We start from the raw sequence: 24777 nt of genomic DNA on the forward strand, positions 1-24777 counted from the left end.
TAGGAACGGGAGTGGGAATGCGACATGGAGGCGGGCGTCTAACGGAGATGTTGGTGGTTAAGGTGCAAGGAGCGGCGAAGCTTTTCTAATCGGAGGTGCGGGCTGAGTACTGAGCGCTAAGCGCTCTCTTGAATAGTACCGGTCGAAAATAACGACGATTATGTTTTGGCTAGAGAAAGTCTATCGTCCATTTCAAGCTCTTCTTCCCAAGTCCCAATCCTGATTGTCGCGGGTCAAGCTCCTCTGCTTCCTCTTCTCACTGTCGCTGACTTCACGATCGACTCTCAAAATCTGGAAAATGATTTCTCTCTCTCATCTACTTTCGTCTCAGAATATTTCCTCGTCACTCGTCACGTTTCCATTTTGAGGCTGAGCACTCCGGCAGGTACAAATGAAATTTCGAAGCGGTAGCTGGCTGATGAGCAGATCGGGCGGCGCATGGATGATTTGAGCGGTAAGCCAGGGCTTGGTCGCGGGTGACAATTCTCTTACAAGCCACCCATGAACAAACAGGCAGTCATCCTGTACCAAAATTTCACGCTGTCAGCGCTATAGGAACGTGTTTGTGCTTTTATAGCCTGGGCACCACAAACGCAAACGCAGAAATTGTGCCGCTCAGTGTCCCTCATCATGCTACCGAGATTAGTGATACTGCATTGGCAGTTCGGGTAGTATTGTAATGTTTTGGAGAAACTAGGTTGTATCTAGACATGCTGCAGGTCTTGAGCTGAATCATTGAGGCCGTGTAATCGACGGAGGTACTATATCAAGGGCCTTGGGCCTCTACAAGGTGGAGAACATATTTAAATTAAGCGTTTGCAAGCTGATGGTCTAGCCAGCCGAACCTCTACGATAACTCAAGTGGAAAAGATCGGTCGGATAATATTGATATGCACTTAGTAACGTATGTTGATAGAAGGCTACTCGCAATTGTTAGGAGATCTAGATTGCCATTCTGACCTTAAGCTTGTCACCGTCAACAATCTCCTGCTTCTTCGCCTCAAGCTCCTCGACGTCCCACTGACAGCTAATGTAGCGTCCAGATAGCCAAGCCTTGGGTTCTCGGGCGAGCCAAACTATGGTGTGCGCAGCGATTTCGGGCGTGTCGATGAGGAACGGTTTGAGGTCCTCTGCTATGTCTGCATTCATGCCGGTGGAGATTGAACCGGGATGCACTGCGTAGGCAACAATACCTTTGTCTCCATATTCGTTCACGATGAGCTCCGCGAAGCGAAGCTGCGCGAGCTTTGTCATCTAGAAGGTTAACAACATGAGCTTTATCTCAAACAGCTAAATTTATCAACGCGTACCCCGTAGGCAGAGCCATGCGTTTCGAGGATACCATGGGCGGCGATACTGCTGACGACGACGACGGTCTTGTTGCCGTTGCTCTCGATGAGCAACGGCAATGCTGCCCGCGTCACCTCATACGTCCCACGAATGTTCACATCCCAAGTATGCCACCACGACTTTGAGTCTGAATCTGCAATGAGGGCCTCAGGCTCGATGACACCTGCGTTGTTGACCACGATGTCAAGCCGTCCTAATGTCTCCTTAATCTTCGCTATGGCTGTATTGACTTGCGCAGCATCACTGGTGTCGACGTTGATGGTCAAGACTTTGAGCGACTGGCCCGGACGCTTCCGAACCGCGGCTTCACAAGCGGCCTTCGTAACGCTGAGATCGGAGCGGGCAAGAAGAACGAGTCCGGATGCGCCTGACTGCGCAAACGCGATTGCGATGGCTTTCCCAATACCCTTCGACGCGCCGGTTACGAGAACAACCTGTCCCGCGAGGTTGGCTTTTGTAGGATCAACAGCAGGGTACGTGTCGTGGCGCGCTGTCTTCACGAATTCAAGACCTAAATTAGATGTTGAGAATTTCAACCAGAAGATCCTAGGGAAATGATACTTGCCAGCATGAGGCGGGAAGCTGACTTTCATCGTTATGACTGCTCGCTTGTCGACAAGTGCTTTTATGTGCTAGATACTGGGGTGCGCCTGGCTGCATCCTGGCTTTTTATACGCATCCTCGAAGCCTGCTTCCGCACCTTACTTGTAGCAATGTAGACATCGATTCTCCGTTCATCGGGAATTCCACCGACTTAAGGACGGCGAATATACTTGGCATCACGATGAGCAAGCCTCAAGGGACTGGAGTTGCCGGCACATTGTCGCAGCAATGGCCGCAGGCGCGTGCGTGAACGGGAAATGACAAACAATACGCCACTGGCCAATCACCGTGGTCGAGAGCTCGATCACTTCCGCATAAGGATAGTATACAAGATGCCGCCCGTCGCTGGAGAAAAACCGTTAACCTGCCGGTACGTTTATTCGATGACTTGATAGTTCTTTGTCCTGATTTTAGAGCCTGGCTTTGTGGAAGTTCCAATGATTTTCCTCTCTTGAGCTACTTTTCCACCGAGTCTTTACCATAAATTAGCCCTTGGATAGACCAAGGGGCATGAAAATGGACACTCCATTGAAGAACTATGGTCGGCGGGGACATCCACGTCACGGTATGTTCAGTCGAATGGCAGCACACCAAACAGCTTGCACACCAGAATATGATGAGCCCTCAATAAAGCCTGCATGTTCGCTATAGGAAATTACTATGACACATAAACGATCATCACAGATCGCTTGGGACATCTCGCACGATCAATCGAGCTCATCAAACAGAGCGCGCGCAACCAATTCCCGAAGATGATGGACCATGTGTTCATCGTGCTTGAAATCCTCATGATGGTTCCCAAAGTCCTCGCCGTGACCCTCAAAGCCTCCATAATGGTGTTCAGCATCCTCGTCGCCGTGATGCCAGAACTGCTGACCGTCCTCATGCCGAATGTCCTCGCGGTATCGAGGGAAGTCATCATCTTCACGAGCATAAAGGATATCATCGGCACTAGAGATCGACGTTGAGCCACGCATATTGCATAGTGGACACTACTCACCGTTTCCCATTACCCTTGCTGCTGTCACCCTGCTTGCCATGAATCTTGGGATCATACTTGGGAATTTTGACAGGCTGGTTGGCAGGGTTGTTGTTGGCCTTCTGCTGCTTATTCGTATCCTTAAGGATCTTCCCCGCACCCCGTCCAGCACCCTTGGATGCACCGAGCAGAGCACCAGAAAGCATGCGCCGAACGAGCGCTGACTCCTCATCCTCCTCGCGAGCAAAGAGATCAAGGTCGTATTCACTGGATAACATCGTTCAACTCAGACCTTTCCTAGCGCACCACGAGATCACTCACCGCTTTCCATTGCCCTTGCTGCTGTCACCCTGCTTGCCATGAATCTTCGGGTCGTACTTAGGAATCTTGGCAGGCTGGTTGGCAGGGTCGTTGTTGGCCTTCTGTTGCTTATTCGCTTCCTTCAGGACCTTTCCCGCACCCCGCCCAGCACCCTTGGATGCACCGAGCAGAGCACCAGAAAGCATGCGCCGAACGAGCGCTGACTCATCCTCGTCCTCTTCACGGGCGAAAAGATCGAGGTCATAATCGCTAATTGGCGTCGTTCAGCTTTAACATCTCTCCCAGACCTTGCAACATTACCCACCGTTTGCCATTCCCCTTGGAGCTGTCGCCCTGCTTTCCATGTATCTTGGGGTCATACTTGGGCAATTTGACAGGCTTGTTGGCCGGGTCATTGTTTGCCTTCTGCTGCTTGTTTGCTTCCTTGAGGACCTTTCCGGAACCTCTACCGGCACCCTTCGAGGCACCGAGCAAAGCACCCGATAACATCCTGCGAACAAGGTCATCGCTAACCTCACGCACGTAAAGATCACGAGAATAAGGTGTAGGAGCCGCGCTGGAAGAAGAGTCGAAGTTCATGAGCCAGGAGCCCCCGCATGAGTGAATAATACGTACCCGGCCAGAACAGGGGCGGCGGCAGCGGCAGCGGCAACAGCAAGAATGGCGGCACGCATGATGAAATGTGAAAGCGTTGGAAATGAAGTTGATAAGAGCGATTGAACCGTCAAGCGTGCGTCGTAAAGATAAAAAGCGAAAAAAGAATGTAGCAAGTCAAGCTAGAGCACAAAAAATAAGAATTTGAATCATGACTATTAGGCAGGGTAGGAGCCACTCACTATCCAGTACTTGAACTCGTTGAGACTTAGAACAGGGCACACAGGTCAACTGAGGGCTGAGGAAACGACGCTGAAAGAGACAAGCATTTTATACGAAGAGAGACGCCTCAGACGATTAATTGTGACACCGGTATGCCCAGCACGAATCGTCATGCAGTGGTGCGTAGCGCACATAGCGCTGCCTGCAAGCAGGGATTCCGTGAGCTCGGGTATCTTGGGGGAGACCCGTTTGAATGGATGTGAAATAAAATATGTCATCAAAAGTGTTCTCAGCGCCCTGTCCCTTCTAGATCATATGAGTCGCTGTGGTAATGACACACCGAATTCAAGAGGGTCGCCATATAGTCTTGAGGTGCAGGCCTTGACGTGCGCCCATGCAATTGCGTACCAACACGGAGCACTCAGAAGTCTGCAACAGTAATTATTAATAAGTGCCTCAGATACGGATTTTCTCAAGAATCATACTTATCAACTACAAGGGCGAATTTCGTCCTTAAGTTCAGCGTCTGACTGTCTTCGTGGGACGGGATGCTGTCAATGCTATCCCGTGGGTGAACATGGATTGATCCGCTGAGCGCTGAGCCTTTGGCGCGATGATCATTCCGCCGCCCGGCATCGCGGATCACCGCAGCGCGCAGCCCATCACCCGCAACCTCCCTGTAAGCGTCTTTCAACAACGGAGAACGGATACAACAGTAGAAAAGATCCGATCACAAGTCAAGGAAGGCTTCGAGATGGCAGCTCGCTGCACATAAATCAAGTCGGAGGGCAGGTGCCTGCATGCGATAGCCCGACCATAAGTTGACCCGGAAAATGATCCTGAACGGTTAGGGGTTATACCCTTGTGGAACAGTCGCGTGGGGCACGTAGCATTCGTCTTGGGCATAACAACCTCGACGACGCTGGACTCGTCCTATTGTGTCAGAATATCACCAAAGCGCAGAGATCTCTCTACGGGCATAATTCAGTATGTCGCCTTGGAATAGAAATCGAACACATAATGTCGTAGGAATGTGCGTGATTTTGCCTTATGCTACCTGTAAGTAGTTTCGAGCGGATGAGATGGAAGTCATATGATGTCGGATTCGGTGAATTTATCATGCTTCAAACTATTGGAATGGTAATTTTGCTTACTGTGATGAGATCCCACCCTCTAATATCTGTCGATATGTTTCGCACACCTCGGATACGGTGTGTGTGAATAATGTCGTCCCCCCGAAGTTCTCGACGCTAGAAAGCGACAAACATCCGCGGAGGGCTCAGCGTAGCAAAATTTTTACTCCTTACATACCCATTTGGCTATTCTACGATTATATAAGTCGGCTCTATGTAATACTACTGCACACATGATACAATTTGACGTCGTATACACGCCTTATCACGACGCAAGAAATGCTCCTGCTTGTCATCTACTAAAACTCTTGACACTGGGTGAGGTTTGGCGCCAGTACCTACTGGCGTACTTCGAGTAATTACAGCAATCTCAATTGATGTGCCGCGCGCTCTGGGAAAAAGGTGGCTCCTCGGCTGATGACGGCTTGATGCTGTAGGTGGTGGGTCACTCAGTTTCGGGTCGCGCTCATTGAAGATAGCAGTGACGAAAATAATGATGAAATTCTGTACAGTTTATGTCCACTCATTGATACTCATAGCAAGGGCAGTTTCGTTGTTTGGCATATACCTTGACATTGTTATAAGCAGCTCCTTTTGAGAGGGATGAATATACCGTCTGAGTCCGGTCATATCGCCAAGAGCGCAACCACCGGCTCGAGGAGGAAGAGAACTTACGCCGCGGGGCAACACCCAGGCCGCAGGCGGCACCGAGCCGCCGTGGCGCTGGCACCAGCCGACGCCATGCTCCATCGTGTTTTCTCGGGGGCGGCACATCGATTTTGAGATTGCTGTAATTGAATATTGAGAAACGGGGTCACCCAATGGATTGCGTCAAAAATGTGTGAAGAAAGCTGAATTATGTAATTCATGTGAAGGTAGTTTATCTCATTTTTTTTCTCATTGGTTGACACAGCTTCCGATTTTTATTCATGTCACTTTTCACTGAGCGTCACAGCATGGCCTCAGCTCTCCTCAACTTCACTGAAGCACGCCTGGCTGCTTTCGACCGCTGCATACACTACATGTTCAGGCTGCAAATCTGCCTGAGGATGCTTCCATCGGACTTGTTGGATGCTATGATGCCGTTCAGCATAACCCACCCATCGCATTCGAGACCAAAGTCCTCAGGCTACACGCAGCGACACCGCAAGAGTCGAGACATTCAATCAATGGAGGAAGCACGGATACCCACCATACGACTATGCTCTGCGAACGGTCTTTAGCGCTACGGCTCTCAACGACCACAATATCCATCTCGACTCTCTAGGTTATGGAGGCTCGCCCAACGATTGCTGAGACCTCTGGTCAGCGCACAACCAGTTCTGATTATGCACCACAGTCGAGCTGATCCGGCCAACTAGACTCCTACGGAGGAAGTTGTGTCAATAGCGGAAGTGGCACAGCTTATACGGTCCAGCGGGAGATTAAGCGCCTGCAGGGTCTGCCTCCCTATCCGTTCTGTTCACTAATGTGCTCGCTTTGATGACAGACAGATCATGTCTCGGCTTTTATACATGTATAATTTTTAGACATGACGCAGATTCCAGAAAGCTGGCGCCCTTAAATAACCATCCTGATTTTGAGTTTGTCGCCATCGACAATCTCCTGCTTTTTCGCCTCCAGCTCTTCGACATCCCACTGACAACTAACATAACGTCCAGATAGCCAAGTCTTGGGTTCTCGAGCGAGCCAGACCATGGTGTGCGCAGCAACCTCGAGTGTGTCAATGTACAATTGTTTGTAGCTCTCCGGTGCGCCGGAAGTCATATCCGTAATGATTCCACCTGGATGTATCGCGTAGGCAACAACACCCTTGTCTCCATACTCATGCGCGATGTACTCCGCGAGGCGAAGGTGGGCAAGCTTTGTAGTCTGGAATATATCAGATGTAAGCTTTGTCCCAAACATTCAAATAGTTGATGCGTACCCCGTAGGCAGAGCCATGCGTCTTGAAGACACCATGGGCAGCAAGACTGCTGACGATGATAACTGTCCTGTTCCCCTCGCTCTCGACGAGTAGCGGTAATGCTGCTCGCGTCACCTCATACGTCCCACGAATGTTCACATCCCAGACGTGCCACCATGTCTCTGAGTCCGATTCTGCAAGAAGGGCCAGAGGCGACACCGCGCCGGCATTGTTTACCACAATGTCAAGGCGTCCGAACGTCTCTTTAACCTTCGCCATGGCGTCATTCACCTGAGTTGTGTTACTGACATCAACGTTGATGGCCAGGACCTTGAGTGACTGGCCCGGACGTTTCGCCGCAGCTTCACAGGCAGCTTTCGTCGCGTTCAGGTCGGAACGAGCAAGGAGAACTAGACCAGACGCGCCGGCCTGCGCGAATGCGACCGCGGTAGCCTTTCCGATGCCCTTCGATGCGCCTGTGATGAGGGCAACCTGTCCTGTGAGGTTGGTCTTTGTGGGGTCGATGGCGGGGTATGTATCATGGCGTGCCGTCTTCACAAACTCAACGCCTAGCAAAAGTACCATCAGAAGAGCGCGAACGCACCATGGACTGCCACACTTGCCAGAGTGAGGAGGAAAGTTCATATTAATAGACATGGCTAACCGATAGTAAAGTGTTTGACGTCGGTATTGGTGTATTCGATACGTGCGCAACATGCGCTCGCATTTCAGCCTTATATGTGCGTGAAAGAAAACGTTCGTAAGCTGCTAATTCTCCGCCTACCAGGAATCCTGTAAGGAGTAGCATAAATGCCGACATTCTGGCTTGTAACGTCGCCACTGGAACTTGATAGGACGACGTACCTGTTTTGGCACTCACGCTCTCAGCATACTCATGTGCTCTACCCGTGCGTTTCGTCTTGTCTTGATTACCATCTATTTGTATATACCCTCTGCCCTAGCTACAATGTATATCAGTCATAGGTGGAATGAAGTTTACTGATCACATAAAAAGGTAGATCTTGATCCTGTCACTTGCACTGGCACTTTGGAATGTCACAGATTTGAGTTGCCACCATTCAATGCGGGATTCAGGAGAGGTTCACTGTGCAGATTGTTCTGGAGAAGTTAGAATAAGAGTGCTTGAGTTCTTCACATCACCATGCTCAGTTATTGTGTCAATCAGACATTGTGGTCCCCCACCCAAGGTGACCACTCTTGGTTGAGTGTAGTCCTCAAAACACTCTTGTGGGGCATTCAAGTCACTCTCTCACTTTGCATTCGTAATATAACCACACAACGGTGATGTACTTGTATTTAGTATCATATATGAATTTTTGAGATTTGAGGAGGAGGAGCAGCTGTAAGTTTAGTAATTGTACTACTGATACGATTGCATATGACAGTATGATTCTCAGGTTGACATGCAGACAATATCCTTATCGGGGTCCAACCAGTCGACTATCAGAACCACCTTTTGTCAGCTCCACTTCGATGTCTCGTCGGCATGTTCGAATGCATAGAAGCCTTCAAGCGTCGCGCTGCAGACGAAGAAACGTAGGAAGGAGTAATGAGGAGGAATCGTTCTATAACATGAGACACAACAAAGTCGGTACCGATCGGCGCAGAAGCCACAGTGCCTCCTCACAAAATTAATCGTTACATGCGGTAAAGTAGCAGAAAGGACCGTGAGACGGATGAGAGCGGATATGAGCAACGGACAACCAAATGACTTAAAATACAATAGTAATGATGCCGGTCTATAGGTGTTCTTGACGGTGGTCATACTCCTACAGCGCCCATGACTCCTCCATTGTCCAGTCCATTCGCGTACTGGAACTCGCCAGAATTTTCATACTGTCACAAACACCAGCGCAGAGGTCAGTATTATGTTCCGCAGCTACATTTACGCACGCAACGCACCTCCCACATATCAATCGCGACCTGACAGCTTTCGCGCACGACGCGCGGCGCATCGGGGCGCTGCATCCATTCTTTGAGGTGCGGTAGTACCTCGGGCGTCGCGATTCCTCCGAGCGCCTCAGCCGCCTCGTGGCGGACCATGTCGGACTCGTTGGTGTTTTGAAGGACGGCAAGGAGGGAGGGGACAGAGTGCGCAGAGAGTAGCTGTCCAAAGACGAAGGCGATTTCGTGTCTATTTACAGAAAGAAAGAGTTAGTAGTACAAGGGAAGTGAAGGGTGTAGAACGTACTTGAACAGCGCGCTGTCGTCGGAGAAACCCGCAGCGAGTGCGTTGACGGCGGCGGGCGTGCCGATATTGCGGAGTGCAAACATTGCGCGGTATCGTTCGAAGAGCGGGCGATTCTTATCGAGGAGGGTGGTGCGAAGTGTGCTAATGCTGATTGTTGATGCGTCTTCGGGCGCTGGTTTGCCAGACAAGAGGCGGGACGAGGGCGGCGCGGGATCGACTGAGGTGTATGTTCTGATCAAATATACACGCACTAGACGTCAAAAATATGGTCACGAAGAGGGAAGGTGTGGAACACACTGGTCTTCCGATTTCTTAACAACCTCCCAATGCTTGCGCCCTTCGTCAGAATTATCCCAGTCGATCTTCGCCAGGGCGATCTCGCAGGTCTCTCGGACACTCCGTTCAGGATCGGAGAGGTATTTCTGCAGAAGAGGAATGGAAGATGGTGAAGAAATAGCGCCCATTGCCTCCGCGGCCTACTTGCATCCAAGATCAGCCCCAGGGCGCCCTCCATCGTGAAAGCAGAATAGAAGAGGGGTTTACGTACCTCATGGCGGACCATCGGGTCTTCCTGCTCGTTTGCAAGAACATTCTCGAGAACGGGGAGGGCAGACGTGTTCTTCATCTGTCCGAGACAGTATGCGAGCTCGTGCTTTAGTAGCGCACTGTCATCCGAAAATCCTAGTGCGAAGGGTCCTGTCAGCTGCTGTCTATTATCACCGCGAAGGATAAGGACTCGAGGTTCAATCCGAAGATAGAATTCGCCATTTACGAGATGATCTCCCGCACTTTGTTGAGGACGCACCTTTCGAGATAATATTTACTGCATTGTCGTTCTTGAGTGCCTTAAGCGTGAAGAGAGCCCGAAACCTGTTGTGCAGTGGCACATTGCCAGCGACGTTGAGTAGTGCCGCTTCGAGGGCGGCGAGAGCGGGGGGCGAGATATCCGGTACAGCCTGACCTCCCATTATAATACAGACGCAGATGCAGAGAGAGCAAAGCCGCGGAAGAGGTGACGGTGAATTTGAGGTATCCGGGTGATCAGCCAAAAGAGATAAGATTATGGGCAAATTTTGTAAGATTAGATCGGGCGCTTGTCGAAAATCGTGTTCCGCGTCTGCTCTCTTCACTCGACCTTGCCTGTATGACCATAAGAAAAGTATCATAACCACTCTCGATCACCTCTACATTTTTTGTATACCTCTGAACAAGTGAAAGAGAACTGTAACAATGCCAAAGTCAAAACGCGCTAAACTCGGTAAGCAGCTGCTCCAGGGACGGTCTATTCACACGGCTGGAACACTCACAGTCGTACAGTTTCACTGACAAAGGTCGAGAAGAAGACTCGGGAACATAAAAATGCACTTTTGAAGGAGGTATGATTTTTGTGTTTCTTGAGTAATATGACATCACCCGCTGATCGGCGACAGGTGCAAGAGAATGCAGAAAAATGGCAATATTGCTGGCTGTTTGAGGTGGGGAACATGCGAAATGCGCATCTAAAGACTGTACGAAAGCTATGGAAAGAGTACGTGTTGTATATTATCTCGTTTGTTTGTACGTGCCCGCGATCTGACTGAGGAACTAGCTCTGCGCGGATCTTCTTTGGGCGAGGGGCGGTCATGGCGAAGGCGCTAGGCACAACGCCAGAAGAAGAGCATCGTTCAGGTTTGCATAAGCTTGCAAAAGTACGTACAAACGTTTCACTCGTATGAGAGCTGGCTCAGACACCATTTTGCCGTCCTCAGCAAATCAAGGGCCAAGTCGGTCTCTTCTTTACTGATTCCCCGCCCGAGGAAGTCATCGAGTGGTTTGCGGACTTTAGACAGCCGGATTTCGCGCGATCGGGTAACAAGGCTACGCGTACGGTCTTGCTCCCAGCAGGACCAGTTATGCAGCAACACTCGCTACCACCGGAGCCGTTCCCGCACAACGAGGAGCCGCAGCTACGCAAGCTTGGGCTGCGCACACGGATGGAACGTGGGGTACCGACGCTCGACGCGCCGCATACCGTGTGTTCAAAGGGTCGCGTGCTGACTGCGGAGCAGGCGCAGTTGCTGAAGTTGGTTGGGTTGAAGCTGGTCAACTTCAAGGTGGGTTTACGGGCACGATGGGAGGCGGCGAGTGGGGAAGTGGTTCAGGTAGAGGGCCAGGAGATTGGTGTTGAAGAGGTCAGAGAGGATGACGTTCCGGAGGGGGAGAGAGACGGTGATGGAGATGATGAGATGAATGAGTAGGAGGATACTACGAGGACCGTACCTGGATGTCTCATCCGGGATTTGTTTTGTTTGTCCCAATTTCGTTCTATCTATCGGCTTTCTATCTAAGTTTATTTTCACGCAGCTCCATGCTTGTTATTTAGCTGATTGACGACTCTTGCATTCGAGACATAGTCGTGCTTGAACGGCTCGCTCGTGTTATTCGCAGTCGCTTGTGATCACGTACCGGCGCAGCTACTGGATTCTCGGCTTGGGCAGAGCCACCTACTCAAAGTTCTGTCATACAAGCTATAGGTAGCATCTGCGGCTTCCGACGTCGTTCTACCTACATGCTGATCTGCAGGGTGTTTTTTTTTCGCCTTTCCTGCACTACGTGTTCGGCTCCAGGTAAGTTATTTCTCGTAAATGGAACATTCTCACTATTCAGAACTTTGAAACAGCGCATCTCATGGAAAGTGTGATCGCTTGATGTCCATCGGAGATTTGCGCAGTTCGTAGGTAGTTCAGCAGGTGGAATTTGACGTCTGCTAGAGATACAGGATGGATCTGCTACTGCGCCGACGTTATTCGCTTGTTGATATGCTCAGCGTAGTGTTTGCGGGTACGGCGCCTGTCAGCGCCATGGCGGGCAATGTACTCGCGAATCTACGAAGCCGAGAGGTGCGGAGGTATGGCCAATCCTCCGCTGTGCTGAGTGCGGGTGAGTGCGTCGGGTCGGTTCGTTCTCTCTCCCCGTTGATACGCCACCTCAGCTCGTCCCCGAGCGCATATGCTATGTATCTCGAGAAGAGGCCCTCTACCTAAGAAGAAGTTGGGGAACGATTATGTCCAGAAACTGACGCCATAACGACTCGTTCTAATGAGTCGAACGCTCCGAGAACATGAACCTCACTCCAATGCAGTGGTGACATTCGCTACAGACCTTGAAGCTATTTTCGAGCTAAAGTGGACTTGAAGGTTCGATGCTGGCTCAGGTTTACGAGAGTGGAGTGCCTGTGGCTGCAGACCTCAACGACCTAGTCTTCTGTGCAGAGACGCCGTCGACCGCCCAGGATCCGCATGCTCGATCGAGACCGTCTACGTCCCAAGATGACCGTCCCACTTCTTAATATGGTAAGTATGTACACCCAAGCTCGTCCTCTGTCACTAGCCGACGTCAACATCTCTTGGAGCGGTGGCCGTTGGCTGAACCCACTCGGCCATAAAATCCAGCGATGGACATTGACTCTATCCCCCGTGCTCCTACCCGTTTCTCCTCCTACCGCTGGTGACACCCTCCTGCGATACTCGTCCTGCGACCGACACCATCCGGCACATTTCTCTGTGATTCAACTGCGACATATCTTACATTTTGAGCGACTCGCGGGCAGCGGACATGGGTTCCCCAGCAGCGGAAACGTACGTACGAATTGAACGGAGTGGATCACAATGGCATTCTGACGCATATATCCGCAGGTATGGGCCCATCTTTGTTGGATGTGTCCTCAATATCGTGTTATACGGCATCATGATTACACAGACATTCCTTTATTTTAGTGTATACAAGCGGTAAGCACTTTCGGAAGACTAAGGCTGTGTTGACTTATGTCTTGTCTAGCGACAAATTATGGATGAAATTATTCGTACGTCTTTTTCTTCGCATCTCTGGCAGCGATTTTACAGTAGAGGTGCCAGGTCGGACTTCTCTTCTTATGCGATACCCTCAACTGCGCATTCGACATCGCGTTCGTTTACATTCCTCTAGTTAACGGCTTTGGCGAGTAAAATTCCCCGCACGGTGAACATTTCTAACATGACAATCCATCATATAGACAATCCCTCCGATCTCAACTATGCGTCCTGGGGTAAGTGGAGTGATTTTAATCCCAGGTTCAGGTTGTGGCATCTAACCATCCGCACCAGTCTTTGGAACAGGCCAGTACACATATAGTAGACGTCTCATACGAACTGACAAGCGAAAATCCCCCATTCAGATCCTGCAATGACAGTATGTTTGCGATAGTTCACACATGCTTCACTGACGTATACCCCACAGGCTATCATCGCTCTGCTTGTGCAAATGTTTTTTGCATGGCGTGTCAAAGTTCTGACCGGTAGTATTCCTGCTGTCTGCTTTATTATGTTCTGCTCTTTCTGCCAGTGGTGTATGTCATCTTTTGGAATATTTCCACTGTATTTTCCCCTCAAGCATAGACGTTTCCTCTTTCAGGCGGTGGAATGGGGACTGCCATCGCGGTGGGAATGATCCCGGAGTTCACACATTTCCAGAAGTTTGAAGTCATCGTGATCATCTGGCTTGCATTCTCAGCAGTTGCGGACTCTTCTATCACGGCGGCTCTTGTGTGGCACCTGGTGGGTACTCAATGCCTCTGTTGCGCATGGACGTGAAGTTTAAAGACGTCGGCGATTCTTAGCGAAAGCACAAGACAGGATTTTCGCAAACGGATGACGTAGTGAACAAGATCATCCGATGTTGGTTGAAGTCACAGGGGCTCTTACGAATTGGATCGACTGACACGTTGCCTATAGTGACCGTCCAGACTGGCCTGATTACCGCGTTGTGTGCTACCATCGACTTAATCCTGTTCTTGGCTACCGTGAGTGTTTCATGATATCTAAGTTTCCAAATGTTCACTTATTTTGTCCGTTCGACGTTCCATGCTTCGCGCGTCTCGTTGGGTTTATCAAGCCCGCTGGTTTGCATCTGATTTTCAACTTGCCACTGTCAAAGTTGTACACCAATTCACTGATGTCAAGCTTGAACTCTCGCGCCGGATGGAAGTACGGAAATGTCGGCTCTGGCACGAGTGCAACCGAGATGAGCCGCGGAAACATCAAAGGCCTTCACATGCATACCGAACTTGGGAAGCGGGTTAGTATGATGCAACAGGCAATGGTTTTATCTTTCTCCTGAATGCGCAAGATCGCTAACGTAGTATATTTGATAGGGCGGTCAAGAGGTATTTATCGATGTAGAATCTCATGAGATGATCGACGTCCTAGAGTCAGACAAGATGCCATCTCCATCAGATTCGTCGACACTGAAGATGTACCCGCTAGAGAAGGAAGGGCGTATGAGCGTTGGTCAGGCTCCATCCAGGCCATCCGTTGCACAGTGAAGAACTTATTAGGGGTCTTTGTTATATGGAAGAGCACACTGGATGTTTTAGACTGCATATCAACTTTCCGAGGGATTACTTGGTTGCATTGCACGCCGTCGCAGCGCCTGGCTGCTTTTCTTCGTCGTTCTTCATCTTCTGACGTTTCACTGGCTACCCTCTCCACGTCGACAGATCATTCTTCGTTCATTGTCCTTTAGGATATACGTTAGTATCGATACACGCACATGTAGTGGCACACTTTGGCAGCGATACCTGTATACATATGCGTAGTATGTGTACGAATCTACGTGATTACATTTTGCATCGTTCGTATCAGCGCAAGAGATAAATAAATGCCTCAAGACTCCCTGATCACCGGTAGAGGTAGATTATAAAAATGAGTAGAATTCAATTCCTTCAATTGAGGGCACTTCTCCGGATGACATGCAACCATCTGTATCACTATGCGAATTGTAGGAGATAGGCTCTATGTGATGTTGAATAGACCCCTGTGAGTATGATTAAGGGCGGGAGTAGCTGAACGTCTATATAGAATGGTATACTAGTGATGCCTTACCCGATCCCGCACTGAGGATGCTTGGCGACGGCGGGAAGGCACAGCCCGTCTCCTATTGTATATGTGTACATAGGAGGCACAACTGTGAGCATTCCTTTAAAAACCAGCGTTTAGAGACATGTTCTCCTATGACAGGGTATATTTCAACCATGCTGCCGAGAATCGAAATTGTGCCTCACCAGGGCAAGTATGGAGGTCGACGGCAGTCCATTCCTGACTTGTTGACCCATGCGTGTAGGCTTCGAGTTTGTCAAGACCATCCGCCACGATACGTACCCCGCCATCGACCCTTCAAAGGCGGACTTCGGAGGTCAAGTGGTGCTCATAACTGGCGCATCGAGGGGCATTGGGCAGGCCACCGCGATCTCGTTCGCCAAAGCAGGGGCAAGCGGCCTGGTCCTCTTTGCGCGCTCCGATATGAGCACAACCAAGGCAGCGTGCGAGGCTGCAGCGACACGTCCCGGACAGTCGCTCAAGGTGCTTACACTCTCCGTCGACACGAGCAGTACGTCCCAGGTCAGCGCTGCGCTCGTTACGGCAAAGGAGACGTTCGGGCGCCTCGACGTGCTCGTGAACAACGCGGGGTATTCGGAGCCTCACGCGCTGCTCGCGGACTCGGACCCGGAAGAGTGGTGGCATACGTGGGACGTGAACATGCGCGGGACGTACGAGGTAACGAGAGGGTGTCTTCCGCTGCTGGTCGAGAGCAAGGGGAGCCAGACGATCATCACCGTCACGAGCGTCGCTGCGCATGGGGTTGTCGCCACACAGGCCTCCTCGTACGGGGTGTGTAGTGGTCGTGTTTGCTGTACCGCCTACCCGGACTCATAAATTCTCGTGTATCAGATGTCGAAGCTAGCCCAAGTCCGCCTCGCCGAGCTACTCATGAACGAGTACGGGGATAAGGGCATCCTGGCCTATGCTGTCCACCCAGGCGCGATCGTCACAGCTATGTCGGCTGGAGTGCCCGAGAACATGAAGCCGTTCTTCGTGGACACGTTGGAGGTGGCTGCGGATGCCATAGTATGGCTTGCGAAGGAGCGCAGGGAATGGCTCGCAGGTCGTTACTTCAGCTGCCAGTGGGATGTCGAAGAATTGGAATCGAGGAAACAAGAAATTGTAGATGGCGACAAGTTGAAGGTTCGGATGGTGATTTAGAGATGCTACGGCCAATAGTCATAATCAGACGGCATACATTTTATTGGGGTCGAATTTGGCTACATACACTCCCTCTCGAGCTCCAAGTCGAGCTCCTTCGTAGCCTCTTGGCACTCAGATGACGGCGAGCTCTTATCCCGAGGCCGTGCCAAGCTTCAAGTTTCATCTCGCACAATCAAAGCACCAGCACTTTTTGAGCAGAATAACATCACAGCTAAGCAATCGCAATCAGAATATCCGTGTGGCCAAAGAAAGAAGAATCCAGAGCAGTAGGACCGTATCAAGTGCCAGCTTACGTAACCGAATCGCTCCGTGTTTCCTGGGCGCTCACCTTCAACTTCCCGCGCAATCTTCTCTGTTGCTCCTCTGCTCTACAATGATATTGATTTTGACCTTTTCGGTATATGCCATGGATCTGGAATATTGACACACACATCAAACGGATCCACGCAAGGCTGTCTATCTGACAACTTTATACCACAAAGACGTAGCACATGTCATACCCACTGCCATAACTTTTGGTCCGAATAGTACTTTTTTAGAGGTGAGCACGAATTCTGCGTCAAATTGTATATTTTAAACGGGAAGAACACCCCAATTGATTGATGCAGCCTGAATGCAAATATCCCGCGAATATAGCTCCTGTGAGCGAAGACACTCATCAGCAATGAAAGCACTTGTCAAAATTCACCTTCCGAACTTCTCCTATGGACCGTGCGGGTACCAGTCCCTGTCCGTCGAGTTCGAAGTTGTCCTGTATTCAACCCTGATGCGGCCCTATCGCAGGGGTTTCTTAGATTTGCCCAGTGACTGGGCGTCCGCCCCCCAAAGTCGAGTACGTGTATGCCAGTTGATGTTCTGCGCACGAGGACCGCTGGGATTCATCACAGGAGCCGATTTTAGTCTGTATCATCAAGCAACGCGGCGTAACGCTGCGCGACTGTGGCCATGAACTGTACCTCAGCAAATGTCGCAGTAAGAACAGGGTTATACTTTTGTTATAGACTGTGGTTCACAAAGTCTGCATGAATTATTTTGCCATGTAGATGACGCAATGTAATCGTAAAGGTAAGACAATATGCACTCATTCCTTGGTGTGAACGTGGAGGGAGTTACCACAGAAGTTGATGTTCTGAGAGAGGACCAAACTAAAACCCTTAGGCTTTGACTGCGACCGCGATGGCATTCGGTCCAGATTAATTATGGGCCGGGGATCTGAATACGCGTGTCATTTTGCTTGACGACGATGAAGCTATCGGTGAACCCTCGCTAAGCGTTTATGCCGAAAAGTTTCAATGTCACAAGCCGAGACCCACATCCATTTCCGAGCGACGATGTGGCCGAATTCCCTTAGGACCCGCCCCTTCTGAGCCGGATGCCGAAGTGATTCGTGTGTTCGCATTGGCAAACATATAAGCAGATTCACCAGGATGGAAGCCCCATCGGACACAGTCGGATCGCCTTTTACGAATTCCAAGTGGCATAAATGGCCGACTCTTTGGATCTCCACTACCCTAGTCATGCGGGCGAGTATTTTGTACAGTTGTACACCTGCGCCGAACTAACCATAATTTAGGCATCGGATTCATCGAAACTGCACACCACGATACGTATCCCGCGATTGACCCTGCTAGGGCAGATTTTGCAGGCAAAGTCGTCCTCGTAACGGGCGCATCAAAGGGCATTGGAAGGACAGCTGCAATCTCGTTCGCTCAAGCCGGGGCCTCTGGCCTCGTGCTCCTTGCTCGCTCCAATATGAGCGAGACAAAGTCTGCATGTGAAGCCGCAGCGACACGTCCGGGGCAGTCTATCAAGGTCCTAACCTTCTCTGCCGATACCAGCAATGCTGCCCAGGTTAGCGCAGCTCTTGCGCAAGCGAAGGAGGCGTTCGGAAGACTTGATGTTGTCATCAACAATGCAGGGGTTGTAGAGAACTACTCCTTAGTTGGGGATTCCGACTCGGAGAATTGGTGGCACACCTGGGATGTCAACATGCGCGGGACGTACGAGGTGACCCGCGCCTCTCTTCCGTTACTCGCGGCGACAGAGGGACACAAGAGTATCATCCTCGTCACCAGCCTTGCTGCCCATGGAGTTATGAAGACGCATGCGTCTGCATACACGGTACGCATCTTATGCTCTGTCGTCAGATACCCATCAGGGAGACTAATCACTGCATGTATTTAGATGAGTAAGCTCTCCCTGCTGCGCTTCGCCGAACTCCTTGTCAACGAGTACGGAGACAAAGGGATCTCTGCCTACGCACTTCACCCCGGTACGATCCTTACCGACATGACAGCTGATGTTCCAGATCAGTTCAAGAAGTACCTCGTCGACAAGCCGGAGGTCGCCGCACACACTATGGTCTGGCTTGCGCGTGAGCGCCGGGACTGGTTGACCGGTCGCTACGTTAGTTCTCAGTGGGACGTTGAAGAGTTGGAGGCAAAAAAGCAGGAGATTGTCGACGGTGATAAACTTAAAGTAAGAATGTCCATTTGAGGCGTCCGTTGGGGTATGTTCGTCGACAGTCTCATATAAACATGAGAAACAATGATATTTGGATGATTTTACGGGGAAGTAATGTAGCAATGTCGTGTGCGTGAAGGGAATCCTCGTCTTATGAGTCTATCAGACGGCTCAAGCGCTCAGGTTTGGCATTACTGACCTAGCAATTCTAAGTGCCAGTGACTTAAGGATGCATCATGACTAGGTTGTGGGCCTCTGTACGATTGTTTGTAATTAGCAGGGGAGCGCTGCTCAAGTGAAAAGCCGAATCGCTGTACCCAACCCCTTGTTTCGCGATGGCGTGTCGGCAGTAGGAAATTCGGAACAATCGCGTATGAGGCCACTTGACTTGATCAACACCTCCGATCGCGTTAAGCACGTGTGCATCAATTTCGCGGAGACTATTTCAATTTGGTATTTCTCCGGCAGATTGCCACACATGCGAAGAGTCGTCGTTCAACGTCCAACTTTGCCGTCTTCATTGATCTGCTTCTGGTCCATCTTTGGTCGCATCTGCATAAAAGTGCTGTAAAAAATCATGAGAGGTAAACCTTTCTCTCTTCGGCGGTAGACCCGTGGCTGAATTTTGCGACCATGGCACTTGCCTCCATTCAGTACTCTGGAGCAAGGTCCTAAGTGGTGTAAGCAAAAGACAGTAACCGAATTTGTTGTCATCTATAGCACTATACTAGAAGCTTTGAGGGATACTAGTATATTCAAGCTTAGTCACGCCCGTATGAAGTGGTCTCACCGCTGTGAGTGAGTTAGCGTACATTGTGTCCAATTCATCGTGCATATTAACTTAAACTAGCTTATGGCCAGAAGCCATATGAACGCAATGCTCACAATGGGAGCTAACTCATCGGCGCCGTCGCTGATGCGCTAAGCCGTTGGTAGTGCGTGTGCGTCGCCCGCAATCAACTGTTAATGCTCTGGTGCTGTCGAGCACGTGTCCTGCAGAATTGGCTTGGGGCTGCAGTCATTTCCCACTACATATCATGAGCCGTCGGGGTATCCCCGCCCGAATTTCGCGTCCCCCAGCCATGCAGCGCGGATCCTGTAAATCTCTTTCTATGAGCCCAAATGATCTGAAGTGAGATGTAATCTCATTAATAGACTGGTGATTGCATAGCGGTTCGAACATCCTATTATTTTGACTACTCTTATCTCTACTCCCTGATACAAGCTAGTTTGATTCATTGTCTAAGGAGCAATCCCTTTGACACTAACAATTGACCAATGCAGCACGTAAGGCTCCATTGCTCAAGATGTTGGTGACTGACGGAATTCCCGATGAACCGGAATTGCGAAAGCAGAACGTTAGCGGCCCCACTGTTCAGTCCGCGCATATAAGAGCGATGTCTTGAGTATCCTTAACCAAAGACATCTGAGCTCTACTACTACACTCTCACATTGCACATGCAAGCTACATTCCCTCCTCATGCCGGTTAGCGAATCATCTTTTCAAGTCCTCCCATTCTAATCTTACTTCCGCTTTAAAGGCGTTGACTTTGTCAAAACTGCCCGCCATGACACCTATCCTGCCATCAACCCCGCCAAAGCGAACTTGACGGGAAAGGTCGTCCTAGTGACTGGCGCATCAAGGGGGATCGGCAAGGCAACCGCGATCGCCTTTGCACAAGCTGGTGCTTCTGGGCTCGTTCTCGTCGCGCGTTCCGATTTGAGCGCGACTAAGACGGCTTGTGAGGCCGTAGCGACACGCCCTGGGCAAACGCTGAAGGTCTTAACTGTGTCCGTCGACACCAGCGATGCCACACAAGTCAACGCTGCTCTTGCGAAGGCAAAGGAGACGTTCGGACGGTTGGACATTGTTGTCAACAATGCCGGTGTGCTAGAGCCGTACGCATTACTAGGCGATTCAAATTCCGAGACGTGGTGGAAGACATGGAATGTGAATGTGCGCGGGACGTACGAGGTAACGCGTGCCTCTTTGCCGCTACTACTCGAGAGCGGTGGGGATAAGACGATCATCATCGTCAGCAGCCTCGCTGCGCACAACGTCCTCCCGACACATGCCTCAGCATATTCGGTACGTGCTCATTTAGTCGCTTGTGCGCATTGAATATACATGCTGATCGTCCTGTTTTTGCGCAGACTACGAAGCTAGCTCAGTTGCGCCTTACCGAAATTCTCGTCAACGAATATGGTAGCAAGGGAGTTTCTGTCTTTGCCATCCAGCCGGGCGCCGTGGCCACAGACATGTCATCCACTGTGCCCGATGATATGAGGCATTTCATTGTCGACACACCCGAAGTTGCAGCTCACACGATGGTTTGGCTTGCTCGCGAGCGCAGAGATTGGCTATCCGGCCGCTATGTCAGCTGCCAGTGGGACGTAGAGGAGCTCGAAGCGAAGAAGCAGGAAATTATCCACGGTGATAAGCTGAAGGTCAGGATGGTGGTATAATGAGCCAGCGGTGGAATGTGGGCCTTTCTGGTGGATATACTACAACAGAACGTTCAGGTTTTATGTCGGACGGGCTATGATCCCTGTATGTCTCTCTCATTGTGTAAGCAGAATTCGCTATTATGAACTTCTATTCAATGATGAGCGGGCGTGCATTGCACGGTCAATCGCGATTGATACTCCCATAAAAAACTCACTATCTGTCTAAATGCCAGTGATTCAACATACAACTTGCGTAAGTACGCGACGGTCCTACTAGGCAGGCAGAGGATGTCCTTTTATGAAATTCCTGTACCAAGATGCACGGGCTGATCAACAGCCACGTCATTTTATTGCTCTCGAGAAATCCTCTGTTGGTTTTCGAATTTGATACCCGGCTTACGCTTTGTTCAAAGTCTCAAGCAACTCAGCAAGCAGGCGCATTTTACCTCAATAACTTGAGTGCGCCGCTACGAGTAATACCACGACGGTTGCTTACAAAACATGGACTGATCAAGTCCCTGTTAGTACCCCAAGACTACGACCCCAATCGCCATTTGTTAACCACGCGGGTAGAGTTTCCTTAGGTGAAAAGCTGTGACACAAAATCCACGACTAGTACTCATGAAATGATCACCATGCATTACGCCCCGGCAATCAAGATGACATCTGCAACATGACAATTCCGGCGATTACACGTACGGCCCAACGTCGTCCGACCACTGAGCGAGTTGCAGATATCAAATTGATAGCATACGGAGTTTGCAGTGGGTTGCTTACATTGACAGTCGGCCCACATAGCCAACCGCCAAGTCTCGCCTATGTGGTCTCAACACTCTGACACAAAATACCAACGACGAGAACGGCTGTAGACTATTTTCACCAGCAGGACCTCGCAACAATGTCGCTTGAAGTTACTTACCCTCCACACGCCGGTGAGTACACTTTTGAGGTTTTATACATGACTTCTGAGTGCCCAACAGGTCTCGAATTTGTTAAAACGATTCGACATGACACATACCCCGCCATCGATCCTGCGAGGGCAAACTTAGCAGGAAAAGTGGTCCTTGTAACCGGTGCATCGAAGGGCATTGGAAAGGCTATCGCTATCGCCTTCGCCCAAGCGGGTGTTTCCGGCCTCGTCCTCCTGGCTCGCTCCGATATGACTGCGACCCGGGCTGCATGTGAAGCAGTAGCAACACGTCCAGGGCAGTCGCTGAAGGTTCTCACCATCCCTGTCGATACAAGCAACACCGCTCAAGTCGACGCGGCTTTGAATAGTACCAAAGAGACGTTCGGACGGCTCAACATCCTCGTGAATAACGCTGGCGTAGTAGAGGATTATGCTGTGGTTGGAGATTCTGATCCGGCAAGTTGGTGGTACACATGGGAAGTGAACATGCGCGGGACGTACGAAGTGACGCGTGCATCCTTGCCAATACTCATGGCTACCGAAGGCCACAAGACCATCGCCACTGTCAGCAGCATCGGTGCTCATGGTATCGTCCCAAAGTTTGCCTCTGCTTACGTGGTACGGCATCAGAACCATTTGCTTGTACTGTGTAGCGGCTAGGCTCACTCACATCATCTTTTGGCATAGATGTCCAAACTGGCACAGCTCCGCTTCGCGGAGCTCCTAATGAACGAGTACGGGAACAAGGGGATTGCTGCTTATGCGATTAACCCAGGCGCGATCCTCACGAACTTGACTTCCGCCATCCCTGAAGACCTCAAGGCGCACCTAGTAGACACCCCCGAGGTCGCTGCACACACCATCGTCTGGCTCACTCGAGAGCCCAGAGACTGGCTCAGTGGTCGCTATGTGAGCTGCCAGTGGGATGTGGAGGAGCTGGAGGCGAAAAAGCAGGAAATTGTTGATGGTGACAAGCTGAAAATGCGAATGGCCATTTAGAGCCGAGGCACGAGTCCAGAGTCAAACCGTTGAGAATGTCTGAACATCCATTTTTAGTATAACATATGTATGCAAAACCATGTGTCTGGGTAGAAGATCGAGATAATCTTTCTATTGCAACTGTCGCATCAATAATTCTCTTGAAGCCGTACCTCATTCCACGTCGAAGGCAAGGCATCTAACCTCAATTGACTCCCGGTGAGGCGCCTCGGGGGGACTCGTCTTATCCAGAAACGCAGAGTGTGGCGACAGCCTCGCCCTGTCCACCGCCGAGTCATAACATTTGATTAACGTCACCTCCTCCGGAGTCTGGTCCGCCAAATAGTACCATTTGTGGTCAGGGTTATGCAGCACGCTGAATGTGCTACTCGTACGGTTCGGGTAGATTAGGCGAACAGAAACAAGGTCGCGCTCAGGGACGAGGCAGCGCCAGTCTGATACCGCCAGCGGCTTGTGGGCGACAGGATTGCGGATGGGCCGCCAGACATTTATGATACGCACGCGGCCCTTGAGATAGTGGTCTGCCTCATCGCCAAGTTCACGCTGTACCCTCAATACAGACGCGTCAAACGTCTGGTCGACATGAACACGTTCCTAAATAATCGCAAATTTCGCAATATGTTCGAGGGAATAATATGGCAACATACCACTGGACCACGCGCTCCAGGTTCGTCTTCTCCATTGTGGTTTCGCTTGCGTCTGCCGAATATGACGGAAGAAAGACGGAGAGAGGCGAAGTTTGTAAAATGTGAGGCGCCTTCCCTATGCCAGAATAGAACTCCGCCCTAACCTGATTGTATGGTCGAATACGACTACGCGCTTAGCGCCGGTAATTTGCTTCAACAATTCCCTCACTTCCTCATAATACGTAGTCTTGATTTCTTCGTCGTCTTCGAACGATGTCTCCTGGCTCACGTGTCTGACGAATTGGAACCCGTTTTTGTCAAGCGAGAATGACTCTTGTTTTCCGCGAGCATCGTGGATGATTACCGGCCGAGTATCTACTCCCAAGTTATGCAACAGCTTTCCCTCTGGGGCTGTCAGAGCGTATTGGTACGGGGCCTCCTCGTCCAGTGGCTCGAAATAGTTCAGAGTCGTTGAGATGTTGCGAGGCATAGGTGCTACCATCGGATGAGCGAGCGATGGTTCGAAGCAGGCTGTTTGAATGTGACGTTAGCTCACAATCGATGAGTAAGCTAGATTTCTTATGTCTTACTCTTTTGACTCGGATGCGCTGTCATGACGTTTTGACTTATGAACAATTATTTGCTCTCGCTAAAGTGATCCCATGTCCCAATGGCAAACACCCAGATCCAGCACTTGATGTTCGTAGTGGGTGCTTACGACAGATTATGAAGTGTCTCAGACCTATTCAGACAAATGTGTATCTTATAATCGTTCAACCTACTACCAAACATACATGAGACCCCGAATGTCGAAGGTCCCGGGTGATAACCACTAACAGCACCAGTGCACAACGTCTCTGCTATCTTCGGACCCGGTGTCTCAAGTGCCGCTCGTTTAGCAGTGTCCGACAAAAACTGTATATCATGGAGTAATGTACATTTGCACGAGCAGC

At 50.5% G+C, this 24777-nt stretch overlaps 11 protein-coding genes across 11 annotated transcripts; 6 read left to right on the forward strand and 5 right to left on the reverse strand.

The window, feature by feature from the left end:
- Window positions 1-942: 942 nt before the first annotated feature.
- Window positions 943-1943, reverse strand: FIBRA_03586 (uncharacterized protein; the record flags this gene model as incomplete). Its single annotated transcript, XM_012325423.1, has 2 exons — window positions 943-1254; window positions 1311-1943. 2 exons carry the CDS (start codon window positions 1941-1943, stop codon window positions 943-945), a joined length of 945 nt encoding a protein of 314 aa, XP_012180813.1.
- Window positions 1944-2660: 717 nt separating this feature from the next.
- Window positions 2661-3927, reverse strand: FIBRA_03587 (uncharacterized protein; the record flags this gene model as incomplete). The annotated part of the gene is made up of 5 exons (XM_012325424.1): window positions 2661-2904; window positions 2954-3199; window positions 3254-3502; window positions 3558-3809; window positions 3869-3927. 5 exons carry the CDS (start codon window positions 3925-3927, stop codon window positions 2661-2663), a joined length of 1050 nt encoding a protein of 349 aa, XP_012180814.1.
- Window positions 3928-6762: 2835 nt separating this feature from the next.
- FIBRA_03588 (uncharacterized protein) lies at window positions 6763-7765 on the reverse strand (the record flags this gene model as incomplete). The annotated part of the gene is made up of 2 exons (XM_012325425.1): window positions 6763-7074; window positions 7130-7765. 2 exons carry the CDS (start codon window positions 7763-7765, stop codon window positions 6763-6765), a joined length of 948 nt encoding a protein of 315 aa, XP_012180815.1.
- A 1125-nt stretch (window positions 7766-8890) lies between these two features.
- FIBRA_03589 (uncharacterized protein) lies at window positions 8891-10288 on the reverse strand (the record flags this gene model as incomplete). The annotated part of the gene is made up of 6 exons (XM_012325426.1): window positions 8891-8965; window positions 9032-9263; window positions 9321-9551; window positions 9618-9796; window positions 9868-10001; window positions 10126-10288. The coding sequence occupies 6 exons, from the start codon at window positions 10286-10288 to the stop codon at window positions 8891-8893; spliced, it is 1014 nt and encodes a 337-aa protein (XP_012180816.1).
- Window positions 10289-10550: 262 nt separating this feature from the next.
- Window positions 10551-11557, forward strand: FIBRA_03590 (uncharacterized protein; the record flags this gene model as incomplete). The annotated part of the gene is made up of 5 exons (XM_012325427.1): window positions 10551-10578; window positions 10638-10696; window positions 10751-10848; window positions 10909-11008; window positions 11069-11557. The coding sequence occupies 5 exons, from the start codon at window positions 10551-10553 to the stop codon at window positions 11555-11557; spliced, it is 774 nt and encodes a 257-aa protein (XP_012180817.1).
- Window positions 11558-14288: 2731 nt separating this feature from the next.
- Window positions 14289-14658, forward strand: FIBRA_03591 (uncharacterized protein; the record flags this gene model as incomplete). Its single annotated transcript, XM_012325428.1, has 2 exons — window positions 14289-14411; window positions 14488-14658. 2 exons carry the CDS (start codon window positions 14289-14291, stop codon window positions 14656-14658), a joined length of 294 nt encoding a protein of 97 aa, XP_012180818.1.
- Window positions 14659-15445: 787 nt separating this feature from the next.
- Window positions 15446-16375, forward strand: FIBRA_03592 (uncharacterized protein; the record flags this gene model as incomplete). The annotated part of the gene is made up of 2 exons (XM_012325429.1): window positions 15446-16003; window positions 16064-16375. 2 exons carry the CDS (start codon window positions 15446-15448, stop codon window positions 16373-16375), a joined length of 870 nt encoding a protein of 289 aa, XP_012180819.1.
- A 1430-nt stretch (window positions 16376-17805) lies between these two features.
- FIBRA_03593 (uncharacterized protein) lies at window positions 17806-18874 on the forward strand (the record flags this gene model as incomplete). The annotated part of the gene is made up of 3 exons (XM_012325430.1): window positions 17806-17905; window positions 17952-18499; window positions 18563-18874. The coding sequence occupies 3 exons, from the start codon at window positions 17806-17808 to the stop codon at window positions 18872-18874; spliced, it is 960 nt and encodes a 319-aa protein (XP_012180820.1).
- A 1274-nt stretch (window positions 18875-20148) lies between these two features.
- Window positions 20149-21307, forward strand: FIBRA_03594 (uncharacterized protein; the record flags this gene model as incomplete). The annotated part of the gene is made up of 4 exons (XM_012325431.1): window positions 20149-20199; window positions 20264-20327; window positions 20383-20930; window positions 20996-21307. 4 exons carry the CDS (start codon window positions 20149-20151, stop codon window positions 21305-21307), a joined length of 975 nt encoding a protein of 324 aa, XP_012180821.1.
- Window positions 21308-22187: 880 nt separating this feature from the next.
- FIBRA_03595 (uncharacterized protein) lies at window positions 22188-23198 on the forward strand (the record flags this gene model as incomplete). The annotated part of the gene is made up of 3 exons (XM_012325432.1): window positions 22188-22221; window positions 22270-22817; window positions 22887-23198. 3 exons carry the CDS (start codon window positions 22188-22190, stop codon window positions 23196-23198), a joined length of 894 nt encoding a protein of 297 aa, XP_012180822.1.
- A 153-nt stretch (window positions 23199-23351) lies between these two features.
- FIBRA_03596 (uncharacterized protein) lies at window positions 23352-24314 on the reverse strand (the record flags this gene model as incomplete). The annotated part of the gene is made up of 3 exons (XM_012325433.1): window positions 23352-23792; window positions 23846-23983; window positions 24054-24314. 3 exons carry the CDS (start codon window positions 24312-24314, stop codon window positions 23352-23354), a joined length of 840 nt encoding a protein of 279 aa, XP_012180823.1.
- Window positions 24315-24777: the final 463 nt, after the last annotated feature.

The sequence above is a fragment of the Fibroporia radiculosa genome, assembly GCF_000313525.1.
Source record: "Fibroporia radiculosa TFFH 294 genomic supercontigs, scaffold2125, whole genome shotgun sequence".
In the NCBI taxonomy this organism is placed as follows: domain Eukaryota; kingdom Fungi; phylum Basidiomycota; class Agaricomycetes; order Polyporales; family Fibroporiaceae; genus Fibroporia; species Fibroporia radiculosa.